Source organism: Hyaloscypha bicolor (assembly GCF_002865645.1).
Source record: "Hyaloscypha bicolor E unplaced genomic scaffold K444scaffold_53, whole genome shotgun sequence".
Taxonomy (NCBI): Eukaryota; Fungi; Ascomycota; class Leotiomycetes; order Helotiales; family Hyaloscyphaceae; genus Hyaloscypha; species Hyaloscypha bicolor.
Genome location: NW_020194555.1, coordinates 3,542,325 through 3,564,224, shown reverse-complemented (window position 1 = coordinate 3,564,224; position 21,900 = coordinate 3,542,325). Strand labels below are relative to the sequence as shown.

At 49.2% G+C, this 21,900-nt stretch overlaps 6 protein-coding genes across 6 annotated transcripts; 2 read left to right on the top strand and 4 right to left on the bottom strand.

Moving 5' to 3' along the window:
- Nucleotides 1–1,185: 1,185 nt before the first annotated feature.
- K444DRAFT_611015 (putative glutathione S-transferase omega-like 2) lies at nt 1,186–2,855 on the bottom strand. Its single transcript, XM_024879862.1, has 3 exons — nt 2,706–2,855; nt 2,157–2,627; nt 1,186–2,095 (listed from the first exon to the last, which is right to left on the bottom strand). Exons 1-3 carry the CDS (start codon nt 2,706–2,708, stop codon nt 1,535–1,537), a joined length of 1,035 nt encoding a protein of 344 aa, XP_024739903.1. The 5' UTR covers nt 2,709–2,855; the 3' UTR covers nt 1,186–1,534.
- Nucleotides 2,856–4,351: 1,496 nt separating this feature from the next.
- On the top strand, nt 4,352–4,803 carry K444DRAFT_627851 (uncharacterized protein; the record flags this gene model as incomplete). The annotated part of the gene is made up of 2 exons (XM_024882852.1): nt 4,352–4,523; nt 4,568–4,803. The coding sequence occupies 2 exons, from the start codon at nt 4,352–4,354 to the stop codon at nt 4,801–4,803; spliced, it is 408 nt and encodes a 135-aa protein (XP_024739902.1).
- Nucleotides 4,804–6,063: 1,260 nt separating this feature from the next.
- K444DRAFT_558403 (putative ubiquitin-activating enzyme E1 1) lies at nt 6,064–10,068 on the bottom strand. The gene is made up of 4 exons (XM_024876823.1): nt 9,571–10,068; nt 9,087–9,457; nt 7,045–9,031; nt 6,064–6,997 (listed from the first exon to the last, which is right to left on the bottom strand). Exons 1-4 carry the CDS (start codon nt 9,574–9,576, stop codon nt 6,260–6,262), a joined length of 3,102 nt encoding a protein of 1,033 aa, XP_024739901.1. The 5' UTR covers nt 9,577–10,068; the 3' UTR covers nt 6,064–6,259.
- A 616-nt stretch (nt 10,069–10,684) lies between these two features.
- K444DRAFT_627849 (putative FK506-binding protein 1) lies at nt 10,685–11,478 on the bottom strand (the record flags this gene model as incomplete). The annotated part of the gene is made up of 6 exons (XM_024882851.1): nt 10,685–10,712; nt 10,768–10,809; nt 10,991–11,011; nt 11,064–11,124; nt 11,187–11,251; nt 11,354–11,478. 6 exons carry the CDS (start codon nt 11,476–11,478, stop codon nt 10,685–10,687), a joined length of 342 nt encoding a protein of 113 aa, XP_024739900.1.
- A 331-nt stretch (nt 11,479–11,809) lies between these two features.
- K444DRAFT_718193 (uncharacterized protein) lies at nt 11,810–12,543 on the top strand (the record flags this gene model as incomplete). The annotated part of the gene is made up of 1 exon (XM_024888419.1): nt 11,810–12,543. A coding segment is annotated over one exon (734 nt), but the record flags the coding sequence as incomplete, so codon positions are not given.
- A 2,497-nt stretch (nt 12,544–15,040) lies between these two features.
- Nucleotides 15,041–16,639, bottom strand: K444DRAFT_611011 (uncharacterized protein). Its single transcript, XM_024879861.1, has one exon. The coding sequence runs from the start codon at nt 16,206–16,208 to the stop codon at nt 15,258–15,260; it is 951 nt and encodes a 316-aa protein (XP_024739898.1). The 5' UTR covers nt 16,209–16,639; the 3' UTR covers nt 15,041–15,257.
- Nucleotides 16,640–21,900: the final 5,261 nt, after the last annotated feature.

Genomic DNA, 21,900 nt, shown 5'->3' with positions numbered 1-21,900 from the left:
GCTGCTGCCCTACTCAGCTTTTCTTGCACAACACAGCCCAAATTTCTGCTCACACTTCTCCTATCTTTAGGAGCTTAACAGATCACAGCCCACAATAATGTAGCATATATTCTTTGCTTGTTTCACCTCGTCCGACGAAAGTTAAATCCTGACTGCAGGTCATCGGATCTATACACCGGATGAACTCTCAATAGTAGAGAATGACAACATAATCATTATAGCACACTTAAGCAAGTCAGCTGCCATCTCTTACAACTTTCTGACACAAGGGGAAAAACACAAGTTCTAAAAATTACAAGACATGAAATGTAGAAGCAGAGTTTGTCAGAGTCGTGGTTGATGCAACAGAGCTAATGAGTAAAGAGCCTGCACATGCTGGTCCAGCATTCCTTGATGGAGTCTTCCATCGTGCTTTGGATGCTTTAGAAGAGGTATGTGTTGTAATCAGGACGGGGGGTAGGTGTGGTATGATTGAGGTTGGCTACTATCGGTTCCACAATTGTCAGGTTGAAGGGCAAGCCAGCAGCAGTTATCCTACACTACCAACCTACAAATTCCTCCACATTATTATATTGAATCATTCTCAATAACCCGAACCCGAAAAATACAACAGCTATCTCAACTCGGCTCTCTCCAAACTACGCTCCTTCTTTCCTTCCTCCCCTTATCGCTCCAAGTCCTCAGCAGTAAAATCGATACTCAACCTTATTGCAAAACTAGACGTCGGTTATTGATTTATTAATATACCTTGAAAATGCAATGGATCGCACAACGTCTTAGGGAACGTATCGTATCGCGCGCGCGGCAGAGGCATTTCAAACTAAGTTCTAGGCGGGGCATCGTTCACCTGAAACCTGACGACCAATTGAACACACATGGAAGATCTCTTCCTTGTGTGTGATTCATATGAAGGGAATCATGGGAGATTAGATGAAGTGCTTCTTTCTTGATAGCAGCCCTTCGTCCGGTCAAACTATGGGACGATAAAAGATGATGCTTGGAAACGAATTATCAGCGCTTGGCCTCTCTCCTGGGCACTATCTAACATCAGAAATGGAAAAAAATATGTATCCGGTCATGTCGTGTCATTCCTTTTGGCTATAGGATCGCCGGTTCTCATTGTGCTAGACGGAAAATTGGACACTCGACATTCCTGGATTTTGAGCACCTTGGAGTTTAAGATAGCACAGTTCTGAAAGAGTTTGTGTTTATTTATATATGCTTGAAGCCCCAATGCATCATTCAATTTTTCTAATATACCAAAGGCTTGGAAACATTGAAAGGCTCTCAATGTCCCAACGCTTTCTGGGATATGGAAGGAGTTGAAAATGAAAATAAAAAAATCACTTGATTGTCCCAGATGTACTTGGGACATTGTATAGCCCTTCCTCCATGCATCAAAGGACCGGGCTTAGCAAGAGAAAAAGAAGATGCTAATTTACTCCATACAGCATGCAATGCACCCCTTACCATCCTTCATCCCCTCTCAACGCCTCTTTTTTCCAATATTCCCACTTCTCATCCCCTAGCAACTTCACTTCTTCGCCCTCTCCAATGCCCACCTAACAGCCTCCACCTCCTCATGCAGACCCAGAATCGGCGGTTCCGGGCCCAAAGGCGTGACGCTAAACGGGTTAATCTGCGTATGACTCTTCGTATAATGCCTCTTAATATGCGTGAACTCTGTCGTCTCCCCGAACGCAGGAACCCTCCAGTAGAGGTTGCGGAGCCACTGGTGGAGGTACGGGTAGTCGGCGCGGATTGTTTTGATGTTGGTCTTGAAGTGCTGCACATAAACGACATCAAACCTCACAATCGTCGTGTAAAGCCTCACATCCGCCTCCGTGATTTCCTTCCCAAAATAGTAAGGACCTTCCTTCTCAGTCTCCTTCAGATGTTTCTCCACACGATCTAAAGACTTGAACAAAGTGATGACAGCTTTTTCGTAAGCTTCCTGCGTAGTAGCAAAGCCGGATTTGTAGACGCCGTTGTTGATGTCGTTGTATGTCCAGTCATTCGTCTCCTCGATCTGCGTCTGCAGCGCTTCGGGGAAGAGCTTAACGTTCTTGTACTTCTCGGGGAGGAGGTCGTCAAACTGCCAACCAATTAGCCAGCTTCCTCCAAAAGTGAGGAAAAGCGAGAGGCAAGGGACGTACTTCGCTGTAAAACATCCTGATAATCTCACTACTCTCATTACTAACAATCTTCCCCTGCTTGACATCATACAGCGTCGGCACCGTAAAGCGTCCCTCATACTCGGGGTCAACCTGAAAATAAATCTCCCTCAAATGTTGATACCCCTCATGTCCCTTCACCGGATCCTTCGTCACGCCCTCCGCCTTGACATCCTCCTCCTTATCCTCAGCTGTCGCGAACCGCCAGCCTTTTTCTTGCATATGCCAATGCACGCTCGTGAAGGGGATGATGTCTTCGAGGCCCTTGAGCTTGCGCACGATGAGCGTGCGGTGTGCCCAGGGGCAGGCATACGAGACGTAGAGGTGGTAGCGTCCTGCTTCGGGAGGGAACTCGCCGCCTTTCTTGATGAAGTTGCGGAATTGCGATTGGCCGCGTTTGAATTCGCCGGTTTTGTCATCGGGCGCTACCCAGTTGGTGATCTTTTCTTCGGTCTGTCGATGGTAAGGTTAGCTTTGAAGAGGGGAGGGCTTGTGGCAGGGGGAGGGGAGGGGAGCGGGGTAGGTACGTACCATGGCGGCTGTAGTTGTGGAGAAGAGCAGTCTTGCTGTAGGACGTGGAAGAGGTAGACTATTGAGGTTGAAGGTAGAATGGAAGTGCCCAGCTAGTTGGCGGGCGCGAGAGAACATTAAATACTCTTTGGTGTTGAAAGTGAGGAGAAGGGATGTTGATGTAGATGTAGATGTACCGAAGTGGGGTTACCGTCTAATTTGCAGGGGGTGCTTGCTAATGATGACGGCACTGGAAACCCCTCTCTGCAGAGCTGCTGACAGCGCGTGCAGGGTCCTTATTAAGCGTGCCAAGCCCGCCGCTTAAAACCTCTCACTCACACAGTAAGATCTTTGTCAGGACCCCTGAATTGTTGACGAGCATAAGTCAGTTTGAGCATTACGATAGTCATGTGATGAATATTTTCCATTTTTGGCGTTGAATTGGATCGAAAGGTCGCTTTCCATGTGGTAAAGGGGGTTCGGTACTTCATCACTCTTTCGATCAGCGTTATTTCTTCCAGGTCAATGACAGGGGATGCGAGTGCAAAACGTATCCCAGAGGCAAGCATCCTAAATTCGGATATATATCATGTCCGGGAGGGCATTGGCTCCACGGCGAACTCCTGAGAAGTAAGAAATGAATTCGCCGGTATGAGGCTCTGAACCTGTTTGTCGTTGTTCTTGGGCGAGATGCCAAGATTGATTGTTTCTTTGCTATTTCTGCTTCTTTTTCATTCGTCCTTCAGAGTGAAGAAACAAAAGGACGACCTCCAACGGCATCCAAAGCATTAGTTTGCTAAATCTTTGCTTTGCCAAAGACAATCGATGTCACTCTACGCCTATATCTCGCTCACAGCCTTCCGTTTACGACATACTTCCGCGCAAGGCTGTCCGAGCCCTCGAGTTGCGGGCCGGAGCTTGTGGTCCAACAGATCGAAGGAGAGGGTTTCGAGGCAATCTCATACGTATGGGGTGATCCGGCAAAAATCGATACTATCACCGGCAACGGATAAGAGATGGGCATCACTGCAAGTCTCTCTCAAGCCTTGATTTGCTTCCGCTCGATACATAGCGTCCGACGCTTGTGGGCAGACGCTCTGTGTATAAGCCAAGAAGATGACGAGGAGTGGCAGTCTCAGGTTGCACAGATGGACTCGATATGTTCCAGGGATCAGAGGGTCCTTGGCTGGCTTGGACGTGCAATCGAGCATCCGCGGGATTTGTTTCGCCAACCTGGCAAGTACGCCTATCTAGCCAAAGCTCTCTGAGATCGCGGGATCGCCAAGGATCAGAGCGTGGATTCCAATCAAGAATGGCAAGCTTGGAAGGCGATCAAGGATCTCTTCGATGTTCCCTTTTTTTCACCTTGTTTGGATCATTCACAAACTAGGTCTGGCGTCTAATGCTTTGTCGTGCTATGGTCGCCACTACATAGACTGGCCTGAGGTTGTTGAGTTCACATTCCTCTTGGATAACAATGTAGCTTTCCTCGTCGCCAATCTACAGCTCAAATCCCGGATTGCCAATCATAGAGCGCTCATTTGGGATCCGAACAGCGATTGCAAGCCAATATACAATTTCCTAGAAGTGGCGAGCTGGGCCCGTGTTCACCAATCAACGGATCCGAGAGATGTGTTTACGGGTTATTGAGCCATCCCAGCGCCTTGATGGGAGGCACCGAGTTGATTGCACAGCCAGACTATAAGTTGTCGAAAGCTCAAGTCTACGTTAACTTTGCGGTGGCGGTGACTAAAAGACGAAGAGTCTGCGCATCCTATCTGCTGTCGAGCATGTTGGCGCGCCAAGTATCGACGAGCTTCCAACATGGGTGCCTGACTGGTACAGGGAAAATGAATGTGCTCTGTTTGCTACCGCTATTCCAGCTGCGCCTGGTGGGGATGATTTGGATGTGAATCCTAAGATCGTGCGCAGCAATGTCTTGCGCGTGCGAGGGTTCATGATGGAGGACACAGGCTTCGCCTTTTCTGAGATCATGGATCAGAATCAGTTAATAGTAACGAGCCTCGAGACGGAGCTGCAAAAGAAAATACCCTTTCTAATGGACCATCTCCGAAACATCGTCGTCTCATCAGACACCGTCGAATCTCCCACCGAATAAATCCTCGATGACCTCATGCTTTCACTTCCAGAAGAGTTCCCCCATGTAGCGGGATCCTCCTTCTCAGACTCTGCTCCTGCACCGAGCAGATTTTAGCGCATATCTTTGAGAATTCGAGAAGATCTGTCCAAATCGCCAAAGAAAGCATTGTTTCATCAGCATCCCTTCCCTTGAGGGTCGAGCTCGCGAAAGATTAGCAACAGCGTTCATTTAGAAAATGACATGGACCCGTATGGCTCGTCGGGTCTACATTACACGGGATGATCATACCGTAATTGGATACCGAACCGTGAAGGAAGGAGACATGTGTTGTGTTCTGCTTGTTTCCATTCTCCCAATAATGCTGCGGCGAGACGGCGACTCAGACGAGACTTTCTTGGTAAGAGAAGACCCTGCTTCACCCGTTCATGGATCTCGGATCAATCTCATCGTATAATGAAGGGAGGTTCCAGCTGCAAGAGTCTTACATCAAGTGAAGAAGGAGGTCGTTACATCTTTGTTTTGTCCATCCTCGTGATATTCGCTATTCGCGGCGTTTTAAACATGACAAATCAAAAGTAATTCATATTTCCACATCACGCAATGCTAGCCTTCCTTCACGTAACCTTTGGCAAAGTATACTTGAATCCCCGATTGCAGTATTACTCTGCCAGAGTTCATATTGTGTATCTTATTCTCCCCATTCTCTTTATATGAAACGCCAATGCAGTCTTTCCAATATACCCATTGACCCTTGCCTTCAGCTACCATAACATCCTTATTCTTATCGTCTTCTGTGAATTGTATATCATCGGTGAGTGGTTCAGGCTCAAAAGCCTAATAACACATTAGATGAGCCATAAACAGAGATGTTGTAAATTACCATCATAGTCTCCCCAAATGTGTCGCAGGGAGGAGACGAATATGGCTAGCTTCGAGGCTGGGCAGGATCGTTTGCGCTTCGCAGGTAGATAGAGGCTGGGGATGGTCGTGATTATGGCCTAGTAAGGCCAACAGATGTATAGAGGGGCGAAGGGGCAGACCTTATACTTGCCTTGAAAGATCGTGAGAAGTTGATGGGCTGCTTGGAAGGATGAGGTTCCTGATGAAGTAAATCGCTAGGCAGAAGGCTGCGGTACGGAAGGGCGCAATCGCTGGCACTGAGCGCAGGTGGATGCTACTGGATGCTGAGCTGGTCAGGCAGAAATAATTTTGTTATCGCAAGAAATGACCTTTGAATATCATCTGATCTCTTTATCCTCACATATTTTGCAAGCACCAGCCACTCAACAATAGTATCAACTAAGGGGTGGAAAGAACGCATTCGATTCATTGACTTTCTATTTTGTAATGAAAATGGAACGCAAGTGGGGTTCTTTTCTTTCTCTATCTAGCCGCCGAAGCCTCCATACCACGCTTTCAATAAACACCAATTCATTTCTTCATCCATCATCATTTGTGCACATCACTAAATCATCTAGTTTCCCATCTTCATCATGATATAAGGAACTTCCACATCCTCGCCCGTCTGATCCTCCGCACAAATCTCAAAGATAACATTCTTCTGATGATCCGGGATCGGCTTCTTCGAGATATGAGCCACCAGATCGCTCAGCTTCATCGCATAACGATCTTTGAGTTTCGCAGGGCCGAAAAAGTTGGCGTAGAGGAGGGAGACACCGGAGCTGAGCATAGTGATCGTAAGACCCTTCTCCTCGAAGTGGTCGATGAGCTCCTGCAATGTGAAGTTGTCGACCTCGAAACGGTCCCATAATTTGTCGATTGCTACCTCGCCGTTCTTGCTCTTATAGACAGCCTTCTCGCTCTCGATGGGCTCGGAGAAGCCGAAGAATGGCAGTGCGAGATTGACGAAACCATTCTTGAAATGTTCGACCTTATTTTTGCCATCGGCGATCTTGTAGAACTCAAGAATGACAAGGCCAGTGACGAGGGCAGTGGTTGTTGCAATTGCCGGGATAATCTTTCCAGCAATGAACTTTGTCTTGTGTCTGTCCGCCAACTCAATCTTGTAGTTTTCAGCACGGAGATTGCTTGCTGCCGTAATGAAGTCGATGTGATAATTCGTATCATCGTCTTTCTCAAACTCAACTGGCTGAAGCTTGAAGCCTGCTAATTGCTTTGGTGGTGGAAGCTTATCGGTAATAGCCTGAAGTTCATCATTGTCGTCGAATCCACCTGCCCCGGCATTTGGGTCCTGCTTTTGTTAGTAAAGTCCAAATGATAATTCGTAGATGTACTTACAGGCTCGCTGTCATCTGCCTGGATCTTGACGGAAGAATTTGGCGAAAAGTCAGGGATGATCATATTCTCCAAGACCTTGTGAATTGTACTTTCGTCCATATCCTTGGCGTTGATACCATAATTGAAAGCGTGGAGGTTGGCTCCTGCAACCACAAACGTCCAGTGCATCTCATTCTTCGGATCGAACTTCAATGGGTCTGGGGCACGCTTGGGTCCGGACCAAAATGGCTGTCCACTCGACGAGACCGAATCCTTAGGGAAGTTGTACAGCAGTTGTTGGATTGCGTTGTTGTATTGCTTTTCGAATTGGATACGTGCCCACTTGATGCAGTCCTCAACGCTGAGAGGCTTATCCTCAACCAAAAAGTCTCGAATCATCTCAAGTGTGGCCTTTTCGTTTCCTCCCTGCTTCAGAGTCGACTCGATATAATTTGGTTGGCTCAGATACAGGTTGACGGTCTCGGCGGGCTTGACGAAGTATCCCTCGAACAACTCACGAGCCCAGGCGATGGTGTGCTCGATCTTGTTGGGAAAACTCCTCAGTGTACACATAGGGAAGGATTGCTCCGGTGGATCTTGCGAGCTGGAGTAGGATTCGGTAAGATGAGGGATGATGACTTGAGTGTTGCCCTTGGTTCCCAACGTACCGCTCTCCAGCAATGGCTTTCGGAAGAAGACGCATCGACGATCAACGTATGTTCGAGCGTCAACATTATCTAGTGCGTTTGTAACACCGTCCAATGAACTCCAGAACTTCTCATCGAAAACATGCTCCGTATCCTGCCCTACACGGTCTCGCATCGTCACGATATGGCCCTTAAGGTCTGGGTTCATCGCTTGAACAGCCGCAGCAGCACACTCGCTCTTTAGCTGTCCAACATCCTTTGGTCGGAAAAGGAATTGTCGGTTCAGATTGCTCTTCTCGATCGAATCCATATCCGTCACGCTAATCTTCCCCTTTGGCCCAGTAGCAAGCCCAATCATAGCCCAGTTCTTCAGCATTTCGCAACCAATAGCACCAGCACCAACCAGGAACTCGTTGATGTTTGACAACTTCTCCTGGAATTCTCGACCAAAGACAACAATTTGGCCATCATATCTCGAGTTCAGGGGTTGGCACAACTCCTCAGTTCTTGGAGAATTGTCAGGCAGAGATTCTAAAGAATCAAAGTACAGCCATTGAGTGATTGGCGAGAACTTTCCAGATACAGCCTTGAGGACTTCTTGGGCGGCAAGACCACCGAAGAAAGCCGCCATTGGACTTAAGTCACCGAGAGCCTGGAAACTTAGCTCGTGCAACAGTTTCTCATCGATCTCGACCTCCAATTTTTCTTGTCCGGCAAATGCCTTGGCAGAGCCGTACACAATGGCCGCATCTTCCAGGTTCATTGGTCTGGGAAGACGGCCATGTGACTCGACAAAAGCATGCAGCGCTTGGAAACCAACGTGAAGCTGCATTGGACGGTCGAATTTGGCATAGTCGGAGACTAGAAATTCCGGGTTCTTGAGCGAGGCAGAGATCGGCTTAAAGTCAATGAACTTGGGCATCTTGACTTGCGTGTATATACCACCCTTCTTATATTGGCCGAGTCCGGTAACATCACCGATAGAGAAGGTATATGGGCCCTTCACAGCGACTTTCCGTGGTTCCGCCGAGTTCAGGGCTTCCATTCCCACCAGCTCAGTAAAGGTAACAAAGTCCCCATCTTCGAGACCGTGTCTGGTTTCGTCCAGAGCAGATACCAGACCCTCCTCATCAATATCGGCAACAATTCCGCTGACTGGGGCTTCGCCTGTTGGGTCGATAACCGTGAAGTTCTTGCCAAAGTCGCAGAATATAGATCCGAACAGCCCGAAAGTGTCCGCTACCACCAAGTATATTCCCTTTGAATGCAGGTAATCTCCAATGATAATTTGGTCTTTAATGGGGGTATTGGTAAGGACAACGACTTGGTACTTGTCGAATTGAGAGAGGTTCGAAGTCAGGCTGTAGAAAAAGTTAGCTTGGGATTGGTGAACGAATTCTCTGATGGACTGCAGACCTTGTTGACTCATGAACAGTGACGGGTGTGTATGCATTGAGCTCACCGACACGGGAGACAGTAACGGCAGCTCTAGGCTTGCCAATATCTTCCTTGTGGAGGAAGAATTGTGAGGAGAGGTCGGCGATAGTGGCGGGGGCGGGGTCGTAGAGGGTGAGACTCTTGACACCGGCGAGCGCGATATTCTTTGCGATCTCAACACCAAGACCCTTCAGCCCAACAATGAGGACATTTGAAGCTCCCATGCGTTTCATAGCCTCATGTCCTAGCACGTATAGTTGTCTGCTGTACAGCGACTCATCGATCTCGTTGTGCCCGACCACCGACTCGTCCACCTGCATCTTGGTCTCCATATCGACGTCCTTGGAGTCCTGCCCAGGAAAATAATTAGCTTCTGTGTTTGCTTTGCCTGCGAATAGCGGGAAGTTCGAGCTTGAGCTTGCAGGTAGCTCTTCCGCTGTGAAGATGCACGCTGCCTACTCACCGTCATCGTTCTCTTCAGTGGTTGGGGGTTGTCCGCGTTGGACAGCTTTCGTTTCCCCAGCTTGCCTTCACCGTCGGTCTGTACCTGTGATGGAATGGTGGCGTTTGATCGGCGTCCCAAGTGAAGTTGTTCTTCAGGTCCTAATGAGTACCAGGGCCTGATCCCGTCAAGGTGATCTAGCACCAGCGTAGCTTGAGTCGACTAGTGTAGCGGATTTTGGTGTTCAACAGTGAATGCAGATGCTTGAAAGACAAGCTGTATGAAGAAGGGAAGAAGAGAGTGGGCAGTTTTGGGTTTATGGCGAGAAGGCAGGAGGCAGCTGCGGTGATTTCACAGCCTCTCGAATGGAAGGCTCGAGACTGATGGAGCTAAACCTCGCCTGTTGGCTGGATTTCGAAGCAGGCACCAACTGTTAAGGCAGCAAGGCGTAACATAGGTCACGTGCACGGCACGGCGTTCCGGAAGTACACGGTACATTGTTCTTCCGGGGCCCTGGAATACTCGTCGAAGGCATAAAGTCTGTAAGCAGATGTGTGATCTGAGTTGCAGATTGTTATGCCATGGCGTCAGCCAATTCTTGGGCACTCCACTGCACGTTTGTCCTCCTTTCCTTCGGGCCTTCTCGAAGCCATATGGAAGACGGGTTTTGGCCGGGCGCGGAACTTTTCCCGCACGACCCCGCATTATTGTCATTGGAAATCATTAAGGTAATCTCACGCGATTTAACCACGATCTTCCGGCGCGATCTATTCGCCTCGACTCGCCTTCGCGAGCGCGTGTCAATAACGGGCATGATATACACCCATCCCCATGGGAATAAAATTCTTGACGACATCCGAGAAGGATGCGGCGATGCAGATAACGATGGGAACACCCGTGCCGTGAGATGCAATTCCTGATCCCATTTTCATGCAGGCGCAAGTTTGACAGGACGGAGCACATAAAAAGCAAGCAAGCACGGAAAAGTGTTTCGAGAAGCATCTCCGTTTATTGATTCGCTATTCCCGGATCTCCAACCCTGCCATCACACTTCAATTGTGGATGCCGACGTCTAGAATCGCAGAAACGTAAGGGAACGGGTGATGGTGGTACATATTGGCCAGGCCCAACCGATCTAATTGATCTTGAGGAGCTCGACGTCGCTGCATCCAAGTCAGTGGCGTGCAGAGCTGCGGACCTCGCGCCTAGGTAACTTACAAGAGCAAATCAGCCCCCGGTGGAATGTGACCCGGGAAGCCGCTGCACAGATGTCAGTTATGCGCCAGATGCAAAAAGGGTATTCAAGATCCGAGTGAGGGAGGGGCAGGATCTGGCTCCGGTGCAGATTTTGTGATTTCGATGATTCCACAGCATGAGTCGTCTGCACGTGGAGTGCATTGATTGACGAAATCGAAGAATGGGGAGCGGAGCGGAGTCTCACCGGTCACCATATGCGTAATCACTGGAAGTAGGGTCAGCATTGCTCTGCTCATGGAGTTCTACCCAAGTCCTACTTCGTAATGTCCAATGTCGCCTTCTCGCCAAGCTTCATGGTGGTAACGCCCTCATCCCAACCTGTGGTATGTTCAATTATCCCTAGACCGAGGAAGCTTCGTGGGGTATGGAGGGGTCATTACCCTTGATGACATTGCCAATGCCAATAGCTGTGACAAAGTTACCGCGGCCAACAGAGGAGTCGAATCTGAGGAGAGAAGAAGTCAGCAAGGGTTTGGCATGTGGATTGGGGTGGGTTTGAGACGAGGCATGTGGGTTGGGGGAGCTTCAAGAAAACATGTGAGCTTACTCGGTGCCCTTGTTATCGGGAGCGCTGGTGTCCTTCAAGTAGCCGGTGTATGCGATGGTGACCTTGTCGCCGACCTTGGGGATAGGGCCTTTGCCTTCCTTGAGCACAGTTTTGGTAACGCCCATGATTGCTGCTGTGCGTGAGAAGCGGCGAGGGGTAGTTGTGGAAAGTGTTGTGATCGTTGAAAGGAATGTGGTTCGCAGGTTGGGGAAAGAAGAGAGCATGAAGAATTTTTCTGGGAAGGAAGGGAAGGGAAGGGAAGGGAAGGAAAGGAATCGACAAGCTTTATGGTCGGCCGGGTACATGTGGAGGAGGAGGAGGAGGAGGTTCGAAGTTCGGTAGCTGGAACTTCTGGCTTGACATTCGCTCTGGAGCTATTCTGCCGGGACTCATTCCGTGTGGAGAGCTGCTTGAGCTGCTTTGGCACTGGTGCTGATGCTTGATCTCCACCCATCCACGTCCACTACATCACAGTTTGGCTGTCGCTCGGCGTCCCTCACCTCCTCTCGCTTCCCCTTGGCGGGCACCCGTTCTTATTCAAGGATCGCCCCAGGGGCGAACCACGAGCTTCCTCGCCCTCGCCCCCATTGCCATGGCCATGCCAGACCATGCGTCAGGCGAGGTCAGCTCACTCAGTGGTGGGCGTTAGTCGCTGCTGCCGCCAGAAAACCTTCTTTTCGCCCGCGGCCAGAGAAGAAGAAAAGAGACAAACCTCGCGTCACAACCGCACCAAATCACTTTCCGCCGGATCGAGGAAGCAAACAAAGGCTGCTGCGGCAGACGACATCCCAGCAGGATATCTGGCAAGCTCCCCATGCCATGCGCCGATTGTGGCTGTTAACAGCCAGATCTGCTGCCCGGCACGGCTTCTAGTTGGCGATTTGACGGCGACCCACGAATCCCCCAAGACGTGGCCAACTCGGCATCGTCTCTGCGTCCCGTGTGGGCCTGTGGCACAGCCAATGCCCAGAAGCCATTGCCGATTCCAAAAGCCGGGTCCACTATTCGGGTCTCGGAGAGTTGCCCTGGGCGTGGGAGGCCGCGCTGCTGCCCTGCATTGCACGAGCCCGACCCTGAATCGATCAAACTGTGCCTCTGGGGGTTTGGGCGCCCCCCGGGCTAGCCCTATTTCCAGGGACGACGCAAATAGCCGACAAGAATATCTGCCTTCCATTATGTGCCTTCTCTGAGACAAACCTTTGAGACAAACCTGAGATACGCTTCTTGAAGAGCAATCATCTGTTGGAGACGGAGCTCGACGGTACCCAAAAAAAAACAAAAAACAAAAACAAAAAAAAAAGAAGGGAAGGGCACAGATTGCGTGCCGCCAGAGTGGGAGGGTTGCCGTATCAGATGCATCCCATGCTTTGCATCCCACATATACCCCACGTTCTTCTCCTACTCCCAAGGACAGCACAATCGTTTATCGACCGTATTATATTAACATATATTTCGTTGTCACCCATTCTCATCTATCTTTGGCCCAACCCCGCCGTTTCGATATCGCCACACATTATGTGGCATCGTAATCCAATCTCGCGGATTCACATGCAAGAAGTGACGGATCTCCTGCGGCCTGACCGATGACGAAAGGGGCCTCGAGCATCAGTACAGGAGGGGCCAATTCTTGCATTTTAAAGTGTGAGAAGGTTTGGGTGTGACAGAATGGTGTCAAGGAAGAGCGTTTCCTTATCGGACCGCAATGCTCAAGTTGAGCTCCGTATGCCCGCGTTCGTGCTTCATTATCCATGTTTTCCTCGAGTCTCGTTTTTTTTTCTACTTCACAAAACAGGCATGTCACTCTGAGGCTCGCGGCTCAAAGAGATGGTGCGGGGTACACTGCATGCAAGGCTGATCATGTGACCTGAACCCCCTGCGTTTTCTGTTTCAAGATAGGGGTCATAAAACGTTTTGTTTCGCACTATTCCTTCCACGCGTCCCGTGTCTTGTAGTGATGCCATGATCACCATCGTGCAGACATTCGATCATAAGGCGACTTCAGCAGCTTGATTTAGTACCAGGAACTCCTCAGCCAGGAAGCATATATACAAGGTTCATTCAATATGAGCCATCCAAGGAAAAATTCCCCCCGGGAATCTTAAGTTTCATTTAAGGGCCGTCTCATGTGAACCTTAGGGTTCCCAGCCTCTGAAGGCCCTCTTCAGGAATATCGTGCGAGCCTCCGAGGCAGAGTTTTCCAAAGCCCGTCAGCACAAAGCAAAAGACTCACCTTCACAGCGTATAGATAGGCTAGTAAGACCCCATAAGCTGCGCATCAAGGCGTTCCGGCACGCCGGAAGATTACCGCGGCTGACCTCTAGTTCGGGATTTCCAATATGCGCAACGCCATCCTACGCCTTAAGGGCCGTTCGCAAGACTTCCCACCTTCTTCCATCTTCCTTTTCTCGCCATCTTTAATTCTTGGAATCAGAGTACGAGAGCAGGAAGTCAGGATATGCTTGCGAGCCATTTCGTCTATGCGCGTTGAATCACATTCCGTCCGCATATTCGCCTGTGGATGAATTGGGCTCGGCCCTTACACTCTGTCTTGCCGACGTCTCTAGCGGTCCTATCCTCAACTGAATGGCGTTTATCCAAGAATTAGGTCGGATTCACATGAATATCCTCAACAATACGGATCGAAGGAAGACGTCGCCGGCCTGACGTTCAGCCACCACGGTAGGTCTTCTCGAACAACCGCTCCATGCTCGGCGACTGAATCCGAGTATCCACTTACTCCTCATTGACGTCTCGAAAACGAATATGCCTTCATTATCATATATCCAAGCTCCAAAGGGATCTTGGCCTTCCCTACTGCTGTTTCTGCTTCACGGCTCTACCCGTCTTCCCGTGCTTATCCCTCCCTGCTTCGCATGTAATTTTTTTTTAATTTTTTTTGCGGACCTGGTCCATGCTCATACTCCATCCAAGGAGTGCAAAACTCGATGATAGGAAGACCAATTCTCCTATATTCTCAATGTGAGATCTGGAAAGCGTCTCCGCTTAGCACGGCAATTTCTCTCATGCCTTCTTACCCGATCGGGAGGAGGGAGGATATGCCTCTGGTCCGGAAACGCGGGATTTTCCTGAAAGTGGTCAGACTAGAGTGAAGCTCTCTCCGTGTGCATGCGGCAGTGTCAGAGCAGCCCCTGGCAGTGCAACAGCCTCGCGTCTATCCACGTAACACATAGCAGCAGATTTTACCGTGCCAAGATCTCAGGTTCTTACAGGATGCGGACTTTGGAATTACTGTACAACAGTATTGTATCTCCGTACCTTTTCTCTCTCCTTTTGCATTTGAGTTCTGCTATCACCGCCTCGCAGGAGTGCTCGGGTCCTCTCCGCATCCAGTTCTAAAACGGCTCAAGAGGCTTTCCCGGCCTAAATAGAATCGGCACACCACGTCACAAAGCGAGGAAGAGGGAGTTGGCTGAGAGCTGAGGAAGTTGAGAGGTGCGACAGAACAGATTCGACTTCTTCCCAAACAGAGGGACTGGCCTTAACTCGACGAGACCAGGGCAATGCGATAACCTTGGCTCCAGCTTAGGCTTGCTTCAAAACTAAACCTTTCTCTTAAGGAGATATATGCAGGAATGGATGCTCAACAACTTCAACAATACCTACAACTCGCACTTGATTCAATGTCCAAGAGTCTTTGGGACAAGGGGATTAGCTATTCTCTTTCCGTTGTCCCAAAATCTTTGGTACGGTAGGAATTTGGAATGACAGCAACTGTTAGGGACCTTCTACACAATTGAATCACTAATCAAAACTGCTGGAATTTCTCGCATTCCCTCAATGAAACTAGTCACCAGATCCAAAGTTCCCCAGTAGTCCACATCGAATTATACACTCCTTACTTATTGGTCTTTAAGGAAACCACGCTGAAACAGTTGAAGATCAGCTAACCACCCAAAAGCTCCGCCCATCGGTGCCGCCAGAGTTCTTCCCTGATCCTCTTCGGCTCATCAGGCACAAATTTAATATCCACCAACCTTGCCTCTGGCACCCCCTCCTCTTTCTCCTCCTCACTCAAATCCTTCGCATCCCACCTACTCAATAACGCAACCGCACTCAAATCCCCTGTGACCTCCCACTTGCCGTCCATCTCAAGCCACTCTTCCAGCCAGGGAACATGCTCCTTATACATCTTCACATGTAACGTCTCTCTCGCATTCATCGTTCTCCAATCAAACGGCCTCTCTTCAAACCACGGATCCTCGCTCACCGGACCGCCACAATACACTTCATGACCTTCCGGGTGTTCAACTCGCTGGCGGCCATGTTCAAATGAGATTCGTTCCACACTTTTGAACTTCCGCAACCTCTTCCTCAACAACTCACCACAACAATTATCCCACCCTAGCACCCGCTGATACTCAAACCACGCATACCGCTCCCTATGATTTTCCCACAGTCCCCTCGAAATCGCAAGGTGCCTCACAGCCTCCAAATCCCTCCTCACTCTCTCCGCTAAACAAACCTTCACCGCCCTCGACGGCTCATTCGGACCCACATACGTCGATGTCGTCCACCCCCACTCTTGATCCAGAAATGTCCCGTGAAAGCATTCAGGCCCGAAATACAAGATATCACCACCTTTGAAATCAAAATACACATTACTCGTCCCAAAAGCCAGTCGATACCGTCTTAACGCAACGGCTCGCGCTTCTTTACACGTGCTCAAAGCAGCCGGATTCTTCGCCTTAAACACGCTCGAGAAAATCAGCCGCTCGGACACACCTAGATTCCGACTCGTATCGAGCGTCAGCACTCGTGGTCCAGGCAGTGCGAATTCCCAAACTCTCTCCCTAATCTCTAACGGTAGTTTATTGAAGTGATGGAAAGGAATCATGTGTTTTAGAGATGAGGTCTGGAGGCGCTTGAGTGCTTTTTTGTGGGTTGTGAGGCGGGACTCTGGGGTGCGGAGGGAGGGGGCGTCGGTCGCTTTCAGGCGGGTTATTAGGGTGGAGGGAGAGCCCCAGGTTGGGAGTTGGCGCCGACGGAGCTCAGGGACGATGAAGCGCGGGTGAGCTTTTGCCCATTTGCGCGGCGGGGGAAGGGGGGCTTTGGGCAGGGGCTTGGGGGTTGACGCGGTGGAGGTGGAGGGTTTGCGTTTAGGTGGCATTGTGAGGTTGGAGGATGTGGAAATGGAGTTGAGAGGAGCGAGAGTTGCAGAGGATTTGGGGCTCGCTTAAGGTTAGGTTAGGCAGTCGTCATCACGTGCTTCTCTCCCCTGTACAACAACCGCAGGGGCTCGCTTCTAAACCTCGGTCAAAACATAGATTCATGAAGGGGCTGTGGAGTTTGTGTCTAGGCTGTCTCATCAGGTTGATAGAAGCTTCATACCCGCCGCAGTGGGCTACTTATTCTAAAGTGAAATCACACCTTTGCACGTGACTATGGTGGCTCTTCGGTGACGCACTCCCCCTTCCTTGGCACATGGAAGGAGTTCTTTAGCCAAAGTATTGTGTAAAGCGGGATTCTTCTTCTTGTTTACATTGTCGGTGCTTTTAGATGTTATCGCCACATGGCATTCAACTCGACCACTTTTGAAGATGGCCTTGATCATTTCGGCCCTCAACTGCCTGCTTGCCCACTTCGATTTCAGCCCCCTTTTCGAGTTTTCCATACTTTCGATATTGCCATCGGCTCTCTTTCTCATTGCTCTACCTTTTCGGTTGAAATCAATTGTATAGACAATCGAGCAAAGTATCTCGCAGTTTGCTTCATGGAAACAAGCTGGTTTGTACCCTGCGTAAGACAATGCTCAAGTGCTAAATGATACCATAGACTCTACTTGCACTTATTAACGAGCGTCAGTGCGCACTGTTAATACTTTACGCGACGAATTCCAGTGTCAGAAAGACTGCCTTCATTGGCTGCTGCTTCGCTCGTCCTCGTCGATGGGCTGGGGCTGTGCCTCCTCTCTCACTTTGAACATGTCCGCTCTATCCGACCCTCAAGCATCATCAACGTATATCTCCTCATTACCGTTCTCCTTAGTATTGCTCAGATAAGAATGCTATGGATCGAAGACGCCCCCAAGTCCATCTCTTCAGTCTTCACTGTGACAGCAGTAGTCAGGTTCCTCAGTTCCTGATCGCTATCATGGAAGCTACTGAAAAGAAGAAGATCCTACTGGATCGATACCGGGAAACCAGTTCTGAAGCTACAAGCGTAGTTTCAGCCGTGCTTTCTTCTGGTGGTTACGCGACCCTTGTTCTTATCCAGGGTCACACGAAAGTACAATTGACACCCCCCACCGCCTTCACTACACTTTCACTTGCTGAGCTGTTATCGATTCCTTTCAACACCTTACTGAGAGCCATACTGCAAGTCAAATCAGCACTGGCTTGCTCACACGGATTCAGAAGTTCTTGGAATCTCCCTCTCGACAGCCTTACGTTCGGGACTTTATATGCGTTTCTAGGGTTCCACTGATGGGAATAAAAGGTTTGGCGACAGTGGGGATTACACTAGGAGCATACAGGCGGATCTCAGAGAGTTATTTCACGGATTAGAAAAGGGATGAAAAAATTATCACCAAAACACATACAGCTCCATCAACCCACTCAAGGACTTCCTGAGAGCGAAGTTTGTCAATCATGGTATCAAGGGCGATATTAGGGATGACTTGTCTGAAGGTAAATGGAGGAGGATTAAGACAGTGGGAGACCATAATTATTAATCTACTCTGAGTTCAAATGGATAACGACCCCAAATACTTTGTGACCAGGGAACGCAGGTTGTATTGAAAGGGTCTGGGTGCAAATGACCCATTGCTCCCGTGTTGTGCTGAACCTCCATTTGTCCTTTGCATCCCTTATGAGATCGATGATAGGACTTGTGTTTGATAGAGTGTGCCGCCCGTCCAGCAGTATGTAGACGCTGTATCAGAACGCCGTAAATCTTCGGAGAATATCCCCTCAGCACAACGCCTGAACATATGACCGCGATTCGAGGGAGATGGAGATAAATTCTAGCAAGGTAGAGAATGGTTAGCAGTATTCTCATCAGATTTAAGGAAGGTCTTGCAAAGGTGTTTCAGACCATGGTTCCAGACAAGCGTTGTTCCAGCTCGAAGCCTCCTCTCGATATCTGCATCGTGGAGAGCGTATGTCCTCCTAGCCCCTCGTGGACCTGGGACCCTTTGAAGCATTCTGCCTGTCAGCAGTGTTAGCCAGTAGCAAAGCAAGCGGAAATTTCGACAGCAGGACCATTGTCTCGTCGACCTCTCCTACGTCTGTTAATCCAGCCGACTAAAAGAAAAGCGGATGGTGCACAGGTGACGAAGAGGGTCACCAAGCCGATGATTGCTTCTGGTGAAAGGCCCATTTGGATGGAGGCGAAGGGACTGTCCAGCGTAAAAGAGCAATATTGGTATTGGGAATTAGAGAATCGGAAAGGAAATGATGGACTTATGAGTCCCAAGGCCACCGCTACGACCTTGAATTTGTATTGGGGGCCTTATGGCAGTTCCTAGTACGAGAAATTCCTCATGTCATGAAATTTGTGCCGCAGATTTTGGCATTCTCCAATGGATATCACACCGATACCAATAAGGGCAGGATGGAAGATAGCTTTCGCCAGGGACCGCAGAAGAGTTTGGAAACTGCCAATCGATGACTACCACCCAAGCCACGCAGAAATCTGTGCGCCCATAATGTTAGGACATGTGAGCGAGTCCAGTTGGCATCTCTGCCCGTTGGGGCTATTCAGACACTTCGGCAGACTGCAACAAAGCGGAAATCAGCAAGCAGATTTTGGCACTGGCCAGTCAAAATGCATATGGTGTTTCAGGAGGCGTGGTGGAGTGTGCACCATCGCGATGCCTGATGATCCGCAAGGAGACACGATCCATTTCACGCACCGCACCGCCTTGTGCGTGAGTCCCAAGCCCCGTGTTGAGGTTCCAGCATGCAAAAGATTTTGGAACTCGCCAATAAAAGAGGATTTGATCGAGGACCAATGTTAGCCACACGGAGGTTGAACGCACGCAGGTTTTGGAACCGACGTATCACAGCTGCGCATGTCAAGGATCCATGCATGCCACATCGGGCGCTCCTGTTGGGTGTGAGGCAAGGAGCCGAAGAGGCTGCATGTCAGATTTTGGGATCTGCGAATCAAAAGGCAGTGTTTTGGCCGGGTCGTTACACCAAGATCCAGTTGGAGGTGGCTGCGCAGAGCCTGACTTTTGACCGCATTTATCTCCAAGATGCCCTCATTTCGCTCATCTTCCACCTCTGAACATTGCCATCCGGCTTTGAACCTCCTCATTATACTCAACTGAATCAACAATAACGAGCTTGAGCCATTCAAGATGTCGCATTCGTTCGGCTCATCATCACATGGCTGGGTTGACACGTCACCACAAGGCTGGGAAAAATTCAAAAATGTCATACGCGGACTGTATATTGTGAAAGGGCATAAGCTTGAGGGCCCTAATGGCGTTATCAAATTGATGGAAAGTCAGTATGGATTCAAGGCAACGTAAGTACAGATGAGACCAAGACTCTCTTTGAAGGAACCGGACTAACAATTTCTAGGAAAGCACAGTATGAGAAGAAGTTCAAGGAATGGGGATTTCAGAAGAATCACACAAAAGATGATTGGAAGATCGTCGGCCAGAAAGTTGGGCTACGGAAGCGGACTGCCAAAGAGAGCAACGTCTATCTTGATGGGGAATTGATGCCAAGAAAGAGACTTCAGAAGGAGATATCTCGCCAAGGTTTTATGTCAGTCACGGAGCAATTCAAGATAACGCAGGGTGAGTTACTCAAAGCTTGAAAGCCTATATTCTATTTCTGATGGCTTTAGAAACACCTCCTGCAACACCACCTGGATTCAATATACGGACCCCAATCGCTAGACCAGCATTTCGACTAGTCTTTGAGAATCTACCGATACTTCAATTTCAAGAAGCTATACCGCCTTTGGTTGGTGAGTAGCAAATCTATTCAGTTTCGAGCTATTGTTAACTACTCCGATGTGTGGCAGAGTCGATCCGATCCTTTGACACTAGCTTGACGGTCCTCGCGCCGTTCTTGGGGAAATCTCTTCAAATAGATCAAAACGATTCCAGTATGCCTATCATCGATTCGCTCCTTCCCAATTCAGCATTTCTTGAAGAAGCCTGCGCACAAGGGCTTGCAATAAAGCGACTCGAAAATTTCGGGCCAGTCGAGTTCCTAAACCTCGCAACTTTCATGTTATCGAACAACTTTCCCGGCGAGACAAACGGAGAACAAGTATACAAATGGCTGAAAAGACATGGCAGCACAAATGTTCTCAAAGCCATTGCCACTACAAAGGGGCCGACTGGCGAGGCGCTGCTCGAGAACCTCTTTCGATTGGCAATTGAGGCTGAAGATATACCGATGGCCAAACGCTTGATCGAAGCTGGAGTAGATCCCAACGGGCACATCTGTCGGCACCCACGAATCCCCGATTACATGAATCCTTTGCAGTATGCATGTATTAGAGGAAACACGGAACTGGCTCTAGAACTCATTAACGCAGGATCTAGCATTGATCAACCTGGAACTGGGTGGAAAAGCAGTGCATTGGTTCTTGCTATTATTGGAGAGTACCTCCGGGATCACAGAGACTTTTGGGAATATGGAAAAGAGGAGACTCAAGCTGGAGATGACCAGGACCTCGAAATACCATCCGCCTGCTTCTTCGACCTCATTTACTCCTTAGTAGATAAAGGAGCAGCCATTAACCCAATTATCGACCGGTCTTCTCCAACTCTCCAACATTGGAATAGAGGCGGAACCTCATATCTAGACACAAGATTGGACTCTGTCATGGAAGATGGGCACTCGCCATTGACGGCCGCATCAAAATACCGTAACGGTGTACTTGTTAACTTCTTCCTTCAACAAGGGGCTGACCAAGATTTTCTCACACAACGAGATACTTGCACTCTTCGCGAATGCCTCTTTAGCTGGGAGCAAACAGAGCTACATTCTGACGAAGCATTTGAGGGGTATACAAGCACACTATGTGAGCGTGTTTCAATATTTCGCGGTTCCGAAAGTTTATCCAAGATTATCGGTGTGGCTTGCAGTCTCATAGATGCGGGAGTGGACGTTAACAAACACTTTCTCTGGTGTCCTCGAGAAGAAGACGATAAAAAAGACGATGAAGAAGACGAACACTTCCACACTGAAGAAAAGGGTTGCTACTTGTCAATCCTTGATTTAAGTGTGCTGACAGAAAGTGTTGAGCTTGTTGATATGATGCTATGCGCTGGGGCCACTACATCAACCGGGCACTCGTTAGAGCAGGCAATTGAGACGGGGAGTCTTGAGATGGTGAATGCACTATTAAGTGCAGGTGCTCCTCTGTCGTCATTAGCTGTGAGAAATGCCATACGCCAAGGCAAAAGTGGAGGTGGCTGGTATATAAGGACTCTACTCAGGCAGCGACCAGGTTTTATTACCCAAATGAAACTATTGCGTGAAGCCATACGACTAGGAAATGATTCTATTCTCAAGCGCATATTCGATTATGGAGATTTCAAGGGCGGCGAATTTGTT

Coding starts and splice junctions, on each gene's coding strand:
- K444DRAFT_611011 (XM_024879861.1), bottom strand. CDS start 16,208: ATGATTCCTTTCCATCACTTCAATAAACTACCGTTAGAGATTAGGGAG.
- K444DRAFT_558403 (XM_024876823.1), bottom strand. Junction 9,032..9,086: donor ACTGTTCATGAGTCAACAAG/GTCTGCAGTCCA, acceptor CTTTTTCTACAG/CCTGACTTCGAACCTCTCTC. Junction 6,998..7,044: donor AGGCAGATGACAGCGAGCCT/GTAAGTACATCT, acceptor TAACAAAAGCAG/GACCCAAATGCCGGGGCAGG.
- K444DRAFT_611015 (XM_024879862.1), bottom strand. Junction 2,096..2,156: donor TCAGGATGTTTTACAGCGAA/GTACGTCCCTTG, acceptor ATTGGTTGGCAG/TTTGACGACCTCCTCCCCGA.